General features: G+C 53.2%; 1 protein-coding gene across 4 annotated transcripts in view; it reads left to right on the plus strand.

Annotated features, from left to right (window-relative positions):
• ACLY (ATP citrate lyase) overlaps positions 1 to 16,327 on the plus strand; it is a 41,491-nt gene continuing 25,164 nt past the window's right edge. For all 4 annotated transcript variants that reach the window (XM_079799200.1, XM_079799201.1, XM_079799202.1 and 1 more), the window contains exons 1-11: positions 1 to 151; positions 4,388 to 4,569; positions 6,249 to 6,371; positions 8,332 to 8,394; positions 8,861 to 9,051; positions 9,479 to 9,558; positions 10,624 to 10,754; positions 11,533 to 11,651; positions 12,404 to 12,540; positions 13,317 to 13,378; positions 14,724 to 14,841. In XM_079799200.1, the coding sequence (XP_079655326.1) occupies positions 4,411 to 4,569; positions 6,249 to 6,371; positions 8,332 to 8,394; positions 8,861 to 9,051; positions 9,479 to 9,558; positions 10,624 to 10,754; positions 11,533 to 11,651; positions 12,404 to 12,540; positions 13,317 to 13,378; positions 14,724 to 14,841 (1,183 nt within the window). In that variant the 5' untranslated portion in view covers positions 1 to 151; positions 4,388 to 4,410. The remainder of the gene's footprint in view (positions 152 to 4,387; positions 4,570 to 6,248; positions 6,372 to 8,331; positions 8,395 to 8,860; positions 9,052 to 9,478; positions 9,559 to 10,623; positions 10,755 to 11,532; positions 11,652 to 12,403; positions 12,541 to 13,316; positions 13,379 to 14,723; positions 14,842 to 16,327) is intronic.

Genomic DNA, 16,327 nt, shown 5'->3' on the forward strand with positions numbered 1-16,327 from the left:
TCGCGACGTGTGCTGATAGGGGCGGGGAGAAGCCCTCCGGGGCCAGGACAAAAGCCGGATCCCTAGCGGCTGCGGGAGGCTGGCGCGCTCCGGAGAGTGGGCGTTGGGTCCCGGCCTGTGGAGGTAGCGCCCCGCACGGACTTTCGCAGAGGTGAGTGGCGGGCGGCTGCTTTCCCGGTAGGGCCCCCACCTGGCCCAGGAGCTTCCTGCCTCCCTCCCTCAACCCGGAACCGCCTCCACAGAGGCCGGCTTGGTGTTAACGCACCCTCCCTGCACCTCCTTGGAAGTTTTTTTTTGGGGGTTACCCTTTAGGTTAGACTTCGTCTGAGACCCCGGCCAGCAGCCACGTGCGACTAACCCCCAACCCTCCCACCTTCCAGTTTCTGGGAGTTTGCACAGGCTTCCGCCGTCCTTGCTTCTCTTCCCGCTGTGAAATCGCACTTACTCCGTGCTGGCGCCCCTCACCCCCTCCCGGGGCCAGTTGTTGAGCTTCCTCAGGCTTTATCGGGCCACCCCTTGCCCCCATCCGGTCCCCCCACCGGATGCGGGGAACGGGAAGTAGAGAGAACGGTGACCTCTGGTCCCACTCCGGCCCCTCACAAGCCGGGCTCAGGCCCTTCCTCTTAGTTCCGTGGAGTCCACGGAGCCCCGCGCCGAAGTGGAGGGAGCCACCTGGGCGTGCCGCCGCGACGGGCCACGCGGGGTCGGGCTGCCCGAGGCCTGGCCTCGCCGCGAGGACCCGGCCATAGAGTGGCGGTGCAGGAAGGACCCTCCTCGCTTCCGAGGTGCCGTCGGGCCAAGCCTCTAAGCGACAGATGGCCGGGGTGCCCGTCTCCCTCCCCACCCTTGGCGCCGACGCCAAGGTTGGCCGAAGCCAGGTCCTCAGGGGGCCGGAGGATGCCGCCGCCGCCGCCGCCCTCCTGTCGGGCCTGGCCGAGGGCCAGTCCCCCGCGCCTGCTGCCCTCTCCAACCTTGGCAGATACTGTGTGCAGTTCCAAGGAGTTCTGCGTGCCGTTAGGTGGTCCTCCGCCGTCTGCCCGGGAAGAGGGTTTTGGAGACGATGGTGGGGAGCAGTGCTTAGCACAGTAACTTTGCTCTTGTGTTTCAGCCAGGTCAGTTCCTTGGATTTCTGAAATGTTGGGTGAGGGACAGCTAGCTGGTAGACCCCAGCTGCCCAGACGAGTAATTGTCACCTCTTACAGAGCTTCTTAACTTAGGAGACTTGGATAGGAAGATTCCCTCAGACACCTGGCAGCTGGTGTCTCCACCCCCATGATGACACTAGGTAGGGGGCACTCCCAGAACTGCCCTCAAAAAACCCCAACCTTAGGGCTGCTACCCTTAAAATGAGTACTTTTTATCTTTCCCGGAGAGAGACACTAAGTAGCATCCCGAGTGCTTCTGCTCCACTGGCTGTGTCCCAGCTGTACATTCCTGGGAAACAGGCTCCTTTCATTCAGCCTTCCCTGTGGGCTGCTTCTGCCTTTGGTGGCTGCTGGAGATGAACTCAACCCTGGGTCACATACCCTGTCTGCAGAAAAGACGCCATTCAGCTCATTAGGTCCCTCCCGTGGAGAGAGAGAGAGAGAGAGAGAGAGAGAGAGAGAGAGAGAGAGAGAGAGAGAGAGAGAATGTGTAATGTGTGTGTGTGTGTGTGTGTGTGTGTGTGTGTGTGTGTGTGTGTAATGTGTTTTAGGTTCCCAAATGGTTTACCCACTTAACTGTTACTAGGTAACAGTTTCTCGGGCCTCACAGTAGACCCCTGAGGTCTTAGCTCTGCCCTGAAACCATCTATCACCAGTTTGACAGCACATTCAGACCAAGATTTTGTGGGGGTGCTCCTCAGACCCAGATTGGTATCCACTTTAAGTCTCATCGTCACTAGAGAAAATGTTGGCTGAAGGTCTGGGGCCATCGGATGGTAGTCACAGGTGATAGTCACAGCGAGTGCCTGGAAATGCTATGCATAATTGGGTATGTGCACATTTTTTTTTTTTTTTTGGACTTTCTGATGCTCAAATGAGTTTGAGATTTCAAATAGGTTAAGAGCCGCTGCCCTAGAGAGACTTCAGGACCCGTTGAATGATTAAACCTGTGACTTATCTCCACCCAGTCCACTCCCTGGGTTTGTGAGCCTTGGTGCATATGCAGAGGCCATTCTTTTCCTGCTCTTATTCTCTTTATTGTCCTTGAGAGGGCTTGCTCCATCTAAGCCAGACTGCTCTGGTGGCAAATCTTTTCTGTTTTCTATCCTGCATCCTCCCCCTCTAGTGTCTTCTCCCATCTTCTTCTGAGCACTTTATGGGGATGAGCTCTTGGATCTGAGATTTGATCTGGTGCTCAAGAAAATAATGATTTTTTTCTTTTTAATTCAGCTACAGAAGTCCCTTTTCTCACCCTGTCCTTTCCAAAGTTGGGTCTCTGTCTGTTTTGGCAGGTGCCAAGTTTGGGGGAGTGTTGTTCTGGGAGTGTCTGTCAGACTTCTCTCTGTTGGAGAGGCTTAGCTGCGGGGCTTCCTCCTGGATTTTCTGATCACTTGCGCCTAATGTGTCTGAACTGCTGAGGGTGGTGGAAGCTGCCCTCTCCTTTCTCTGCTTGACCTGCCCTGGGCTGCACTCTGTTTGGGAGGAGAGTGGGGGCCGGTGTACCCATCTGATTTCAGGACCAGTTTTTCTGGTCTGAGTCAAGAAGGTTGGGAAATGGAGCTGGAGTGGGTGGGGGTGGAGGACTGTGGGACAGTGGGGCTGACTGAGGCATCCCCTTCTGAAACTCATGTTGCGATGGAGCTGGAAGTCATTTCAGGGGGAGGCCAGAAAAGGGAATGTCTTGTTTGAGCCCCTTCCCTGCTCTCCCACTTTGGGCCAGACAACACACTGAATGCGCCTATTGTGCCCAGCCCTGGACCAGCTGGGAGGCTGAGGGAACCAGCCAAGCCAGGATTAGAACCTGAAGCTCCAGCCTGGCCATTGGGAGGGAGGTGCAGAGTGGCCCCTGGTACACTGGCCTTCCCTGAGCTGGGAATGTGTGTTTAAACCAGCCAACTCCCTAACTCTGCCCTCCTTTATTTGCACTTGCCTTTTCTCCTCCAGCAAATTCAGCAACTTCAGTTCTGGATCTTTGTGGGCGAGACAGGAGTGTCTTTTCATGATATGGCAAGCTCTTAGCATGATGACTTGGGTTCCTTTCTCTCCCCTGTCCCTCTCCTCAACTCGCTCTTGTCACTACCCATGGGAGAGAATGGGTGTATCAGAGCAAAGTGGTGGGGAGGGGCATGAAACTGTCACACAGACCCTTTTTTGAGGTGAAGAGGGGACATAGTCTGTTCCTTTTAGAAATGGTCTTTTTTTCTTGAGCCTGAAGTGTGGGGTTTTCTGGGGACCAGGAGTAAAAGGGTTTGGGTCCCCTGCTAATAGTTAGGCTTCTTGGACAAGTTATCTTAACTCCTCTGAGCTTCTGTTCCTCACCTAAGAAACAGGGTTATGAATCTCAGTGCAACTCACAGGGCTCACATAAGGTGAGTTTCTATGTACATGTGACTAAGGATGATTTCTGCCTCCTCCCCCGGCCCTGGCTCAGTTAGAAGTGACCAGTTCAGGGTGGTCCCCGGGGAGGCTCTGTTTTGCTCTAAGTTAGCAGCTGGGTGACTCAGTGGACCGGGTGGGTTGCACTGAAGGTCATAGTTCCCCGCCCTGTGTCTGCTCTGAACTCAGGAGTGGGAGTGTGGTGCCCTGGGAGAAATGAGCTTTGAGATTACTTCTCTTTGTTTCTCAGGGGGCTTGTTCTTGCCCAAGGCTAAGTAAACTTATTGACCGGACCTTCAGCTTGCTGGCGTGGCATACAGAGCACGGGCTTGGAACTGGACAAATGTGTGTGTGTGTGTGTGTGTGTGTGTGTGTGTGTGTGAGAAACTGGGTGTGGGGGAGACCAAACCTGTAGGGGGAGTCAGACCAGCATTGCACAAGCTGGCTGCTCTCCCCACAGGTCACAGAACCAAAGGGTGTGTTTCAGTGTCTGTGTGCCCACCTTGGGTGGGACCAGCACCGAGGTTTGGGTCATACCACTGATAATGCTGTTCTCCCCATCCATCTGCCTTGGTTGTAGGATGAATGTTGGCATGAGTGAGCTGGTTTGCCTAGAGGGAGTAGAGATAGGATTGAGGCCAAGGGTCAGAGAGGAAAGGCCAGCTTTATATTTCTTACCATCTTCCCTCCCCCACCATTTCCTGATCCTCCTCTGCTGTTTGGGAACCCACCCCTCTTGCTGGGCAGCCCTTTTTTCCCTCTGGAGAAGTGCTGAGATCTGGTTGTGTTGTCTGGGGGCAGCTGGGTGTGCAACTGCCCTGCTGGAGAAGATAGTGCTTCCATTTTCTGCCCCTTCTGACCAACAGGTAGAGCAGGTCCCTCTGCAGCCATGTCGGCCAAGGCGATTTCAGAGCAGACGGGCAAAGAACTCCTTTACAAGTACATCTGCACCACCTCGGCTATCCAGAACAGGTTCAAGTATGCCCGGGTCACCCCTGACACAGATTGGGCCCGCCTGCTGCAAGACCATCCCTGGCTGCTCAGCCAGGTGAGTTTGTCCCCATCGGGCCCTTCATCCAGGCCGAGTTCAAGAGAAAGCAGCCAGTTTGTTGGAGATATCCAAGTGGGTCATGAGATGGCAGACTGCCTGCATCAGTGGGCAGCATGCAGTGGGCTGAGCAGGGTTTTTGTTCAAAAAGTAATGGAAAAAATATCACCCGTGGATATTTTTTCCATTAGTTTTTAGAGAGAGTGGAAGGGAGGAGGGGACAGAGAGAAACAAAGACAGACGTTGATGTGAGAGAAACACATCAGTTGATGGCCTCCCGCACACACCCCAACCGGGGCCAGGGATCGAACCTGCAACCCAGGTACATGCCCTTGACCGGGAATCCAACCCATGACCCTTTGGTACTTGGTTCGACGCTCTAATGGCTGAGCATACCTTCCAGGGCTGAGCAAGGTTTTGTGTTCAGCTCCCTGCATGTTAAGGTACGCTGGCATGGCATACAGAGCATGGGCTTGGAACTGGACAAATAAGTCCAAATGTCAGCCCTCTGTTTATTAACCATGTGGCCTGGAGCAAACCATTTACCTTTCTGAGTTTCATGGGCATAACCCTCACCCTGTGAGCTGAAAGACTAGCAGTAAGATCTGGAAAACCTTTAGTGTGCTGCCTGTGACTTGGTAGATACTCAGTGAAAAGTAGGTATGCGTGTCGTCCCCCCCCCCCACACACACACACACACTCCCCAGTGGAGCATATCATGAATGGCAGGGCCATGAGGAAGTGTGACATTGTACTTTGTGAAGAATGGCTAATGGCCTTGGGTGGGGGGCAGCTTAGCATAGAGGCTCTTCTTTAGATCCCTGTAGGGCACTGTTGGGAAGCTTAGACTTTGGCAGGGCCCAGAGAGCAGCACTAGGACCAATGGTGGGGGTTTCAGGAATGCACATGTCTTCCCACTGGGAGGCAGCCCAACCACAAAGGGCGCTGCCTTTGGAGGTAGTGAATTTCCTGGCACTGGGGTATGAGCAGTGTCTGGGGGCTCCTTATTGGCCTTGTAGACAGGGATGGAGTTGACCAGATGACCTCTCAGGTCCTTTGTCACCCCAAAGTTCTATCACTCTGTTCTTCCTTTTGGAACACTGGGTGGCCCATGCTCTGAGTGTGGGGGAGATAAAAGCTGGAGGTTAAACCTAAAGCTTATGGTTTATTGAAGCTAAGATACCACATAGGGGGAGGGGAGGGACTCATTTATTTAGCAGGTATTTGGTGAGCACCTACTCTATGCCAGGCCCTATCCTGGGCAGGGGTAGTTCTAGATTCCTGGTTGTCAAGAAAGATGTAGGCTGTGGGACAGGTGAGGGAAGCGTCCAGGAATTGACCCTAAAAGAGGGGTGGGATTGGTTTGGAGAGCAGGGTGGATTGTGCTTTGTGTTGTATCCCCAAACTGTCTCTTCTTTTTAAAAAAAATACATTTTTATTGATTTCAGAGAGGGAGAGAAACATCAATGATGAGAGAGAATCATTGATTGTCTGCCTCCTGCACGCTCCCTACTGGGGATCGAGCCCACACCCCGGGCATGTGTCCTTGACCCAAATTGAACTCAGGACCCTTGACTTGGAAGACTGGCGCTTTATCCACTGAGCCAAACCGACTAGGGCTGTCACTTCTACTCTACCTTCTCTTTCCTTGCTCTGACTACAAACTCCTCTCATTCCAGAGCTTGGTGGTCAAGCCAGACCAGCTGATCAAACGGCGTGGCAAGCTGGGCCTAGTTGGGGTCAACCTCACTCTGGATGGGGTCAAGTCCTGGCTGAAGCCACGGCTGGGACACGAAGCCGCAGTGAGTCTGGGTGTGGGGTTGGGGTGGCCGTGCTGCGGTTGCAGAAGCTAACATGGTCACTCTAGATTAGTAACTGTATAGGTCACCCCCACACTGGTAAGATTGCAGCTAGGGGAAGGCAGAGGCCTGTGGAGCTGACTTAGTCAGCAGGGCCAGTCTTGGTGCTCGTTCCCAGCTCCCTATCAGGGAGTGGCCAGGTGTGCTGCAAAAGTGACCCCAGTACAATTCGAGAGCCACGTGGAAGTGGTCTTCGTTTATATTGGCAATCTGAGATGGGACTCTGAGGCCCATTCTGGGAATTCCTTTCTTTTCAATTTCCAGAAAGGTCATGGTAGCTTGTCATGGCATGGAAATCCTAAGAGGGTGGGTAAACAAGTTGAAGAAGGGAGATGCAGAATCATTTAAGCAGAGGTATGACTTGGCCAAGAATCTAGAACACGACAGTTAATAGTACTGATGAGTAAATTAAATTCTTGGCTTCTCCTGGCTTGGTGTTTAATCTCAACTATGTAGATGACAGAGCTAAAGTGAAATATGATTTGGGAAGGTTAAAAGATGCTCAGAAATAAAATTGCATTTCTTCTCACTCCCAAAGGGAGCTGGAGAATTGAGGGGAGGATGCGCTGAGGCTTGGCTTAGCCTGGGGAGATTGTGCCACCCACACCTGGCTTTGTCCCCTCTGGGGTGGCTGTGGACTGGGGATGACTTTTCTTCCGTGGCTCCTCGGAAATAGGATGAAGGTGGTGATGGAGTCATCCTCCTCTCTGATTGGGCTTCCTTAAATCAGCTCTTCGCCCTAATTTTGTTCTTGGCCCTATAGGTAAAGAGGGATCCTTGAAGTTGTACATGAGCAGGGGGTGAGGGATCTTGACCTTCGTGCTTCCAGGGAAAGGACAGCAGGATTGGGGGCTGAGCAGTGTCCCCAGGGAAGTCCTCATGCTCCCTTCTCCTCAGCTGGCTGTGGAGGGCATGTCAGACCGTCTGGGCTGGCAGTGGCTTTGGCCCAGGAGCGGCTCATTACCACTGATGGATCACTGTCTGGTCTCTGACTCAGCGTGATGCATGGCAGGCGGGGGCTTCAGGAACTCTGGGATGAGGGATGTCTGCCTTGGCTGCCGCCAGGGATCCACTCAAACTGATTAGCTCTGCAGGCCTGTTGTCATCAGTGATGAAAGTCTGCGTGGAAAAGTTTTTCCCGTCAAGCTCTTGCCCTCCTCTTCTCCCACCCTCCCGCCCCCACCATGGTTCCCTGTGCCTGAGTGGTCCTTGGGCTGGCTCCCCTGCCTGAGTTCTGAGATAGCCTTGATTTGTCTGAGCTCTAATTTGTATGATGGCAGGGAGGGAGGTGACTCCCCACCTCTGCTTTTGGGGGTGAGACAATGTTGCAGCTCATTTATCACCCTCCAGAGGAGGCAGAAAAAGAATGCGCAAGGTCAGTACACGTCTAAGTGTGGCCGGCACCAGGGCAAGCAGAGGGAAGAGGGGATCTCATGAGGACTTCTTTAGCTAGGGCAGTGATTTTCAACCTTTCTCATCTCGGGGGACACAAACTAATTACTAAAATTCTGTGTCACACCAAAATATATATATTTTTTGCCGATCCCACACAAAAAAAGGTATAATTTTGATTAATTCCCACTGGATGGCTATTGTGTTGGCTGTTGTCTTTTTTCTATTTGACAATCTAAGGGAAAAGAGGTCAGTGCCCCTGACTAAATAGCTAGTTATTACATGGCTTAAAATTTTTTGCAGCACAGTTGTTGAAAATCGCTAGGTTAGGGGTCTGTGGCCCAATTGCCCCGGTTTCTGGAAAAATCCTTGCTGAGTGTTGTGGTGGTAGTGCTTGGGCTCCACCTCTGAGGGGAAGGTGGGGTGGAGGGAGCAGAGGGTGCTTCCTCCTTCTGCCCTCAGGAGGAAGACATGCCGTCCATCTAAGCTTTATCTCCCCTCATCTCTGTAGGTGGGCAAGGCCAGAGGCTTCCTCAAGAACTTCCTGATCGAACCCTTTGTTCCGCACAGTCAGGTATGTGTGAGGTGGCTCCAAGCTGGGTCTTCTCCCTCCTGGAGCCTTGAGTTTGTTGACCCTAAAATGATGAAAGGGGAAATGAAGCTGCTGGAGAAAAGTCAAAGGAACCAGAGTCTCAGAAGCTGCACTGAGGGCCTGCGGGGCCTACGGAGCAGGGAGTCCAGAGATGAAGGAAAGGGCTTAGTTTGCAGCCAGGAGCAATCAGGGCTGGTGACTTCCAGTGCTGAGATGAGAAAGACTTGAAGGCAGAACCCCCTTCCCCAGATCGGGTCCTGTTGGCTCAGGGTGGACTGTCAGCGAGCCAGGCAGCGGCCTCTTCTCTCCTCTTATCCCCTGGGGGGTGGGAGGGGGGTGGTAAACAGGTCTCCCTTGGTGAGTGTTTTTAGAAATGACACCACAGGGGCTGGGCTCCCCGTCCTCCGTTCAGTGCCCCCACCCACCTGGTGCTCTTGTCCCCTGCAAGGCGGAGGAGTTCTACGTCTGCATCTATGCCACCCGACAAGGGGACTACGTCCTGTTCCACCACGAAGGGGGGGTGGATGTGGGCGATGTGGACACCAAAGCCCAGAAACTGCTTGTCGGGGTGGACGAGAAGCTGAATCCTGAGGACATCAAGAAACACCTGTTGGTCCATGCCCCTGAAGACAAGAAAGAGTTGAGTGAGAGGGTCTGAGGGACGTGGCAGGGGGGAATAGGGAAGGCTGACAGGCTCTGGGCACAGAGCAGGGAAAGCAGCGTGGTCTTCTCTCTCTGGGTGGGAGGCGCACACACAGCCCGTATCCCCATCCCCCACCCCAGGTCCCAAAGAGGATAGCTGGCTGGCTCAGACTGAAATATGCCATCAGCGTCCCTCACCTTGCCCCTGTCTGTCTGGTGCCTCCTCCTGGCTCCCTGCCTGACAGCTCCTTTCCGCCTCAGTGGCTGAAGAGTGATGTCCAAGGAGTGGGCTTGGCAGAGGACAGCAAGGGGGTTGGCGGGGTGTCAGGATGGCAGGAAGTGGAGCTGTCAGTGGCAGTGGGTGACATTGCTGCTGAGCCTGCTCACTGACGGATTGATTGTCTCTCTCCCCCTCCCCCTTTAGAATTCTGGCCAGTTTTATCTCTGGCCTCTTCAATTTCTATGAGGATCTGTACTTCACCTACCTCGAGATCAACCCCCTTGGTAACTGGCTCTGTGGGGGTGGGATGGGACAGGGGTCAGTGATAGCAGGGCGCCAGTGCCCACAGTAACCCTGGCCTTTACATTTGGAGGCAGTGCAGACAGGTGTGTGTGCGCAGAGGGATCTCACCGAGTGCAGGCTCCTGTGTCTGAGCTCTCAGAGGGCCGTGGTTATTCCTCCTTAACCAGCTCTAGCTTCTTTCTCGGGCCTTTCTTGTTCTGGTTTTGGTCGAAGTGCTCTGTGGCTGTGTCTGCCAGTAGGTTAGGTTGGGCTGTTTGCCTAGGACCAGGGCTGCCTCTGACTGGTCTGACCTTTCAGGCTGTTCTTTCCTCTCTGTGCCCTCAGAGCGCCCCTCGCCCCCTCCCTCCAGGAGCTGGTCAATCATTGATCCCTAAGACCAGGAAGCCTTGGCCCAAGCCTCTCAGGCGGGGAAGGAGGCAGGTGGTGTGATCTGGCTCTGGCCAGGGCTTCTGAGGGCAAAGTCCTGATTCCAGATGCAGCTGGGGATGCAGTCCCTCTAATGGACCAGATGGCTCTGTGCTAACTTAATTAGCTAAATGGCCCTGGGGGAGAGGGAAGATAGATGTCCAGTGAGGTGGCAATAAATGAACCCTGCTGGCTTGGGGCCCTGTGCACCCTCACGCCTTCCCAACCCCACCCCCACCGAACAGTGAGGCTTCCTGGCCAGACTGCAAAAGCCCAAACGTGCATACCTAGGGGGTCTTCTGACAGCAACCTATACCTTTAAACGTTGTTTAAATAGCAAGGCCATGGATGGGTCAATATTTAAGGCACATAGTGTAGCATTTTATGGAAAAAGTTTAAAAATTGCCATAGCAACTTTCCTATTATATTACCTGTAGGACTCCTAGGGTTTGTTTTTTCTTTGATGGGGGGAAGCTGTGTCACCATAAGAGTTATTCTGGTTTCTTGCCGAGTGAGGAAGTCAGCCTGTGTGGGACCTGGACCCTGTGGGAGTGGTGTGTGGGGAAGTCTGGGGAGGGGTTTGGAGGTTAGTGGTCATCTCTGCTTGGGCCGGTGTCTGATTGCCTCTGCTTTTCTCGCAGTTGTGACCAAAGATGGCGTCTACGTGCTTGACTTGGCAGCCAAGGTGGATGCTACCGCTGACTACATCTGCAAAGTGAAATGGGGTGATATAGAGTTCCCTCCCCCCTTTGGGCGTGAGGCTTATCCAGAGGTAAGCTGCTTTGGGGAGGAGATGGAGAGTGATGGGGGCGGGGGGAGGGTGACTAATCTCAGATGAGCAGTTGGCCCCATAGTGGGCTGTATATTTGGCAGGGAAAGGAAGGTCGAGAGCCATTTAATTTTTTTAAAACTCCAAAGGGGATGGGAGGTGGGAGTCAGCCAAGCCTCTGAATCCCGGCCAGAAATCCTTTTAGACTTCTCTCGCAATCAGCCTCCCTGGGCTCTTAGCTTGATTTGTTACTTCTTGATCATTCCGAGTGGCTCCCCCTAATCCTGTCAGAAAGGTAGCTCTCTGCCACTTGCTGAGAATTTTAATTGCTCCTTTTCACCCCATCCTCTCTGAGATCCTCACAGCAGAATCGGGTTTGCAGGGCATGATGTAACCCAGGCCAATGGAAGAGGCTGGGCTGGCAGAAGGGATGGGGTCTAGGGAGGGGAGAGGGTGGTATGATGTAGGCTGCAGATGCTGGGAGTGGGGGCTGTTGTAGAAGCAGTGACATAGCAAGGCTTGGGTCGGAGATAAAGGAATTGGGAAATTTGCCCTCAGTGGTGACAGTGGCGATGGGTGGTTTTTGTACTTGAAGATGCCATCATGTTTTGTCCCAGGCATGTAGGGCCCCACACAACCCCTTTTTCCTGGCTCTATTAAGGCAAATGAGGACCTCTTCATGTGTCTCCAGGGAGGGAAAGGGGAGGGGAGGAGTCCTGAGATCTGGGACCTTGGTGAAGGGGATGCCCACAGGGCCCACCTGTTGTTGTCTGATCCCTAGGAAGCTTACATTGCAGACCTGGATGCCAAAAGTGGGGCGAGCCTGAAGCTGACCTTGCTGAACCCCAAAGGGAGGATCTGGACCATGGTGGCTGGAGGTGGTGCCTCCGTCGTGTACAGGTGACTGAGGGGCTACTGAAGGTGCCAGTTGGGTCACATGTTCACAGCCTGGATCGAGCTTCACCTGGGGGTCTCTAGTTCCTTACTGTGGTGCACACCAGGAATCTCGGGCCTGCCAGAGGGTCCCAGGCACCTTCCTGTTTGCTTCAAAATGAAGTTATTTGATTAGTTTTAGTTCTTGGAATTAGTAATATGGATTCCACATGAGGGTACAACAAATACAGAAAATGAACCAGAAAGTGAATGTGGCTGTGTCCCCACAGGCCACCAGGTGAACACACTTTCACACTTGGTGGAGATGTTGGGCTCCTAGTCCTCACCCTTTGTGATGATGGCTGGTTTTCCACTTGAAGCCCAGTAGTCTGCTCCTTTCTGGGCCTGTGATCGGCCACACCCCTTCCTGCTTGGCTGGGCTTCCCTCTGGCTGCAGCCGTTTTCCTTCTCATTGGGCAGCCTGGCAGGGACGTGTGGAATGTGCACTTTTTCTTTGTGTTGGGAGGTGCTCTTTGTTCACTTTATTTACCATCGTCAGTCAGTCCAGGGCCCCACGGTGGCCCAGCGCTGGCCGAGTGCATTGCGTGGGAGAGCCTTGAAGTGTCACTTGTGGGGCCTGAGGGTCCGAGGTCTGAGAGGTCAGTTCCATAGCCTGACTTTAGGGCTTTGGGGGCGCCTGCGTGCCCTCCCAGTCACCAGGCTGCCACCCTCTGCCGCTAGAGTTGGAGCCAGCACTGACTTTCGTCTCTCCCTGGCAGTGACACCATCTGCGATCTCGGGGGTGTCAATGAGCTGGCAAACTACGGGGAGTACTCGGGCGCCCCCAGCGAGCAGCAGACCTATGACTATGCCAAGACGATCCTCTCCCTCATGACCCGGGAGAAGCACCCCGATGGTGAGACTCACACGCCCCTTCCTCAGGATGGCCCAGCGTGCTACAGGGGGAACAGTTTGGGGCTTTGGAGGCACGGAGATTGTGGTCCTGGTCCTTTGCAACCCAGGGCTACTCACTTAACTTAAGGACCTCAGTTTCCCTGACTGTGCAGTGGGCAGTGATAGCATCTATCAGATGAGGGTCTGTGAGAGGATAAGGAGGAGATGTGTACTTAAAGCCCATGAGCAGGTGCAAGGGAGGAGGTGAAGCGTGCTCTCACTCTGACTGATAAAAACTGTGCTTAGTGGCCCATTTATTTTATTTTATTTTTTAAAATTTCTTTATTGATTAAGGTATCACATATTTGTCCTCATCCCCCCATTTAGTGGCCCATTTAGACATTTGTTACCCTACTCTTTCATTTCAGCTTCCCTTTACCGCCTGTCCCGTGTTGGGGACTACACATACCAGTTAGCCTACCCTGAAGCCAGAGGGAGTGAGATTCCCATCAGGTGTATGCAGAAACCAAGTTGGGTGTCTGGATGGCCGTCCAGGAATGACGTATAGATTCTGTGGCTTTGGGTTAACCACCTGCTCGGTGATGGAGGTGATGGAGAGAGAGCTGATAAGGCTGACAGTCATCAGGAGACCAGCCTGTTTCTCCCACCTCTGCACTGATACCTCCTAACAGTTGGGAGACCCTTGCTCAGTGGAGAGAACTCTCAGTTGGCTTTCTGATAAGATGCTCAAGTCTGACTTTCTAACCATTTTTGACTTCTCTCTTACTCCAAACCCAGGCAAGATCCTCATCATTGGAGGCAGCATCGCGAACTTCACCAATGTGGCTGCCACATTCAAGGTAATCAGCCATAGTGACTGCAGTTTCTGGGGAGCATGGGTTTGGAGGAACCAGGAAAGGGAGGTTCTCACAAGCAAATTTAAGACAGGAGCAAGTTCCCATGACTTTCCCAGTCCAGAGAGAGGCTCTTGGTCCAGGATTCCTTGTGGCAGATGCAGAAGCTGTGTCTGGATCTGAAACTGTGTCTCTGGGCAAGCAGCTGGCACTCGCTGGGCCATAATTCCACCATCTGAGATGTGGGGAGAAGGCGAAATTCTGCCATCCCCCCTTTCAGGACTAGTTCTTAAAGAAGTATCTTAATGGACCCTCATTTTCAACGCTCCATTGTGAGACTGGCCTCTCTGCAACTCCTAGTCTTTCGTCTCTCAGTCATCAGTCTCCTCGCCAAAAAGTCAGAATGAGGAAAGTGTTTTTATGACCTGGGGCTCCTGGTTATCTAGCCAGGGGCCCGTCAGCCTGATCCCTGTGCACAAGTCAGGGCTATGGGCACAGTTTTAAAAGTGCCTGGGGGTCAACAAGGATGACTGAGGTAACATGTCTCAAGAATCATTCCCTTCAAGGTAGCCCTCCGAAGAGGCCATTAGTATTCCACACTGTCAGATGCTCACTGAAGCTGTTCAAAAGAATGTGCCCCCTCTGGTACTTTCACATCGGTTTTGAGAATAATGAATAAATAAATGTCAACCTTGAAAGTCTGAGCTCTCAAGACGTGGAGGACCAGGCCTCATCAGTCTGCCTAAAACGGGTCCCTAATTGGACCTGATTCAGCAGACCAATCTGAAACAGATCAATCTCGACTGCTTTGTTTTAACTTCTGAGCAATCCCATAATAAAGCCAGCCCTAGTGATAAGGGTGGTTAGGTCTGGAACAGGAATTGTGTGCAAGGCCCTCAGTGACAGAAATTAGACTCCTGACTCAGTTTAGTCCCTCCATCTGGAGAGACAAAATTGGTACACACCTGTACATTCTCTCATTTCCAAAGTCGATACCCATTGCAAGGGCTGTTCCCCTAAATTTCTTGAAGAAGCTTTTGCAGGACATTGACTGTTTTGTGTTTTTTTGTTTTTTATTTGTCATTCCTCACCCAAGGATATGTTTAGAGAGAGGAAGGGAGAAAAAGAGAGGGAGAAACATCAAGGATGAGAGAGAATCATTGATTGGCTGCCTCCTGCACACTCTCTATTGGGGATCGAGCCTGCAACCCCAGCATGTGCCCTGACCAGAAATTGAACCGTGATCTCCTGAGTCATGGGTTGATGCCCAACCACTGAGCTACTACACCAGTCGGGCATTATGGCTCTCTGACTTGTTATCACATGTCTGTTTGTCCCTTTGTACTTCCAGGGCATCGTGAGAGCGATTCGAGATTACCAGGGCCCCCTGAAGGAGCATGAGGTCAAAATCTTTGTCCGAAGAGGTGGCCCCAACTACCAGGAGGGCTTACGGGTGATGGGAGAAGTTGGTAAGATGGGGACCTTTTCTTTCCTTCCCTCCCTGAGCGTCGGTGGCCTACTTCCTTGGGATTCCTGAAGGAGTCCGTCCGTGAACACTTCCGTGCTCTCCCGCTCCCCTCTCTGGGTATGCAGCTCGCTTCTACTTCCACTTTCTGCCCTCTGGCATAGGCTTGTCCTAAACTTCAGAAAGGGCAGTAACGCGTTTTCATTCAGCTATTTGTTTTACAAATACTTAGGGGGAACATGTGCTCTGTGCTAAGCACTGCGGTCACAGCCACTGCAGGACGCACAGCCAGGCCCTTGTGCACTTGAGGACGTTGACTGTAATGTCAGGTTGCGCTAAGTGCATGAAGGAAGACAAGCCGGGTGAAGGGGTAGTGTGTGTGGGAGGGGACGGGCAGTTTTATGTGGGGTGATCAGAGAATGCTTGACTGGATGGGTGACCTGGAAAAGAGGAGGGAGCAGGCCAGTGGTGACTGTCAGCAAAGGAAAGGGAGGTTCCCAGGCCCTGAAGTGGGAGTGTGTCCACGTGTGCAGGCCCCGTGGGGATGGCCGTGGGAGGGGGCTGGGTGTTGGAGCTGGAGGGGCAGCAGGAGTAGGCATGTGAGGCTAGTACAGGTCCTAGGAGACCCTTGGCTTTGACCCTGGGTTGGCAGCTGTGGGGAGACTTTGGCCTGAGGAGTGACACAGTTTGACTTAGGTAACCAGCAGCCAGGATAGAAGCAGGGAGAGCTCTTAGGAGGCTGCAGCAGAGCCCAGGACAGTGGTGGCCTGGATGTGAGGGGTGAGAGGGCAAGGCTCTGGTAACTGGTAGAAAAGGAGAGCTTTGCCCCTCACTGAGCTTAGGGAGGAGGGGGTAAAGGCCTACCACTCAGTGTTTTCGAGAAGTCTGGGACCACATCTTGTCAGTCAGGACTAAAATCGGGTCTCCCTAAGTTGACCTGATTGAACCTGGAACACGTGAACGTGGGGACCAGCAGCTTTGGTCTTGAGTAAAATGCAGGCCTCACTGCCAGGAGCAGTGGTGTGTGGAGCAGGGGTTCATGTGACGTGCCAGAGGGGTGCCAGACATGAGGCTTTTGCTAGTGAGTGATTGGAGAGACAATATCTTCTCATCTTCCCACTTTTCCAAATCTGGTGTCCATGGCTAACACCAAACCTACCTCAGTTGAAGCAGTGCCAAATCCTCATTGCCCCCCAAAACTGAGTGCTTGCTGTGGGCCCAGCCTTCGGGCCAGCACAGGGAATGTCACTCAGTCACAGTTGGGACATTAAACAGGTAAACAATTATTGGAACAAGATGCTGTCAGGGCTCTTCGTGGTGAAGCAAGCAGGTGGTGTGGAGGAGAGCGGCTTTCAAGGTCATCGGGAGGAGGCACTTGAGCTGAATGACGAGAACAGCTGGGTGAAGGTCTGGGACAAGAGCTCCATGCGGAGGAAGGAGCAGGGGCCAGGCCAGGGAGGCTGGAGTGTGAGGTCGGGGTAGGTTGGGGT

This window comes from Cnephaeus nilssonii (genome assembly GCF_951640355.1).
Source record: "Cnephaeus nilssonii genome assembly, chromosome: 19".
Classification (NCBI taxonomy): domain Eukaryota; kingdom Metazoa; phylum Chordata; class Mammalia; order Chiroptera; family Vespertilionidae; genus Cnephaeus; species Cnephaeus nilssonii.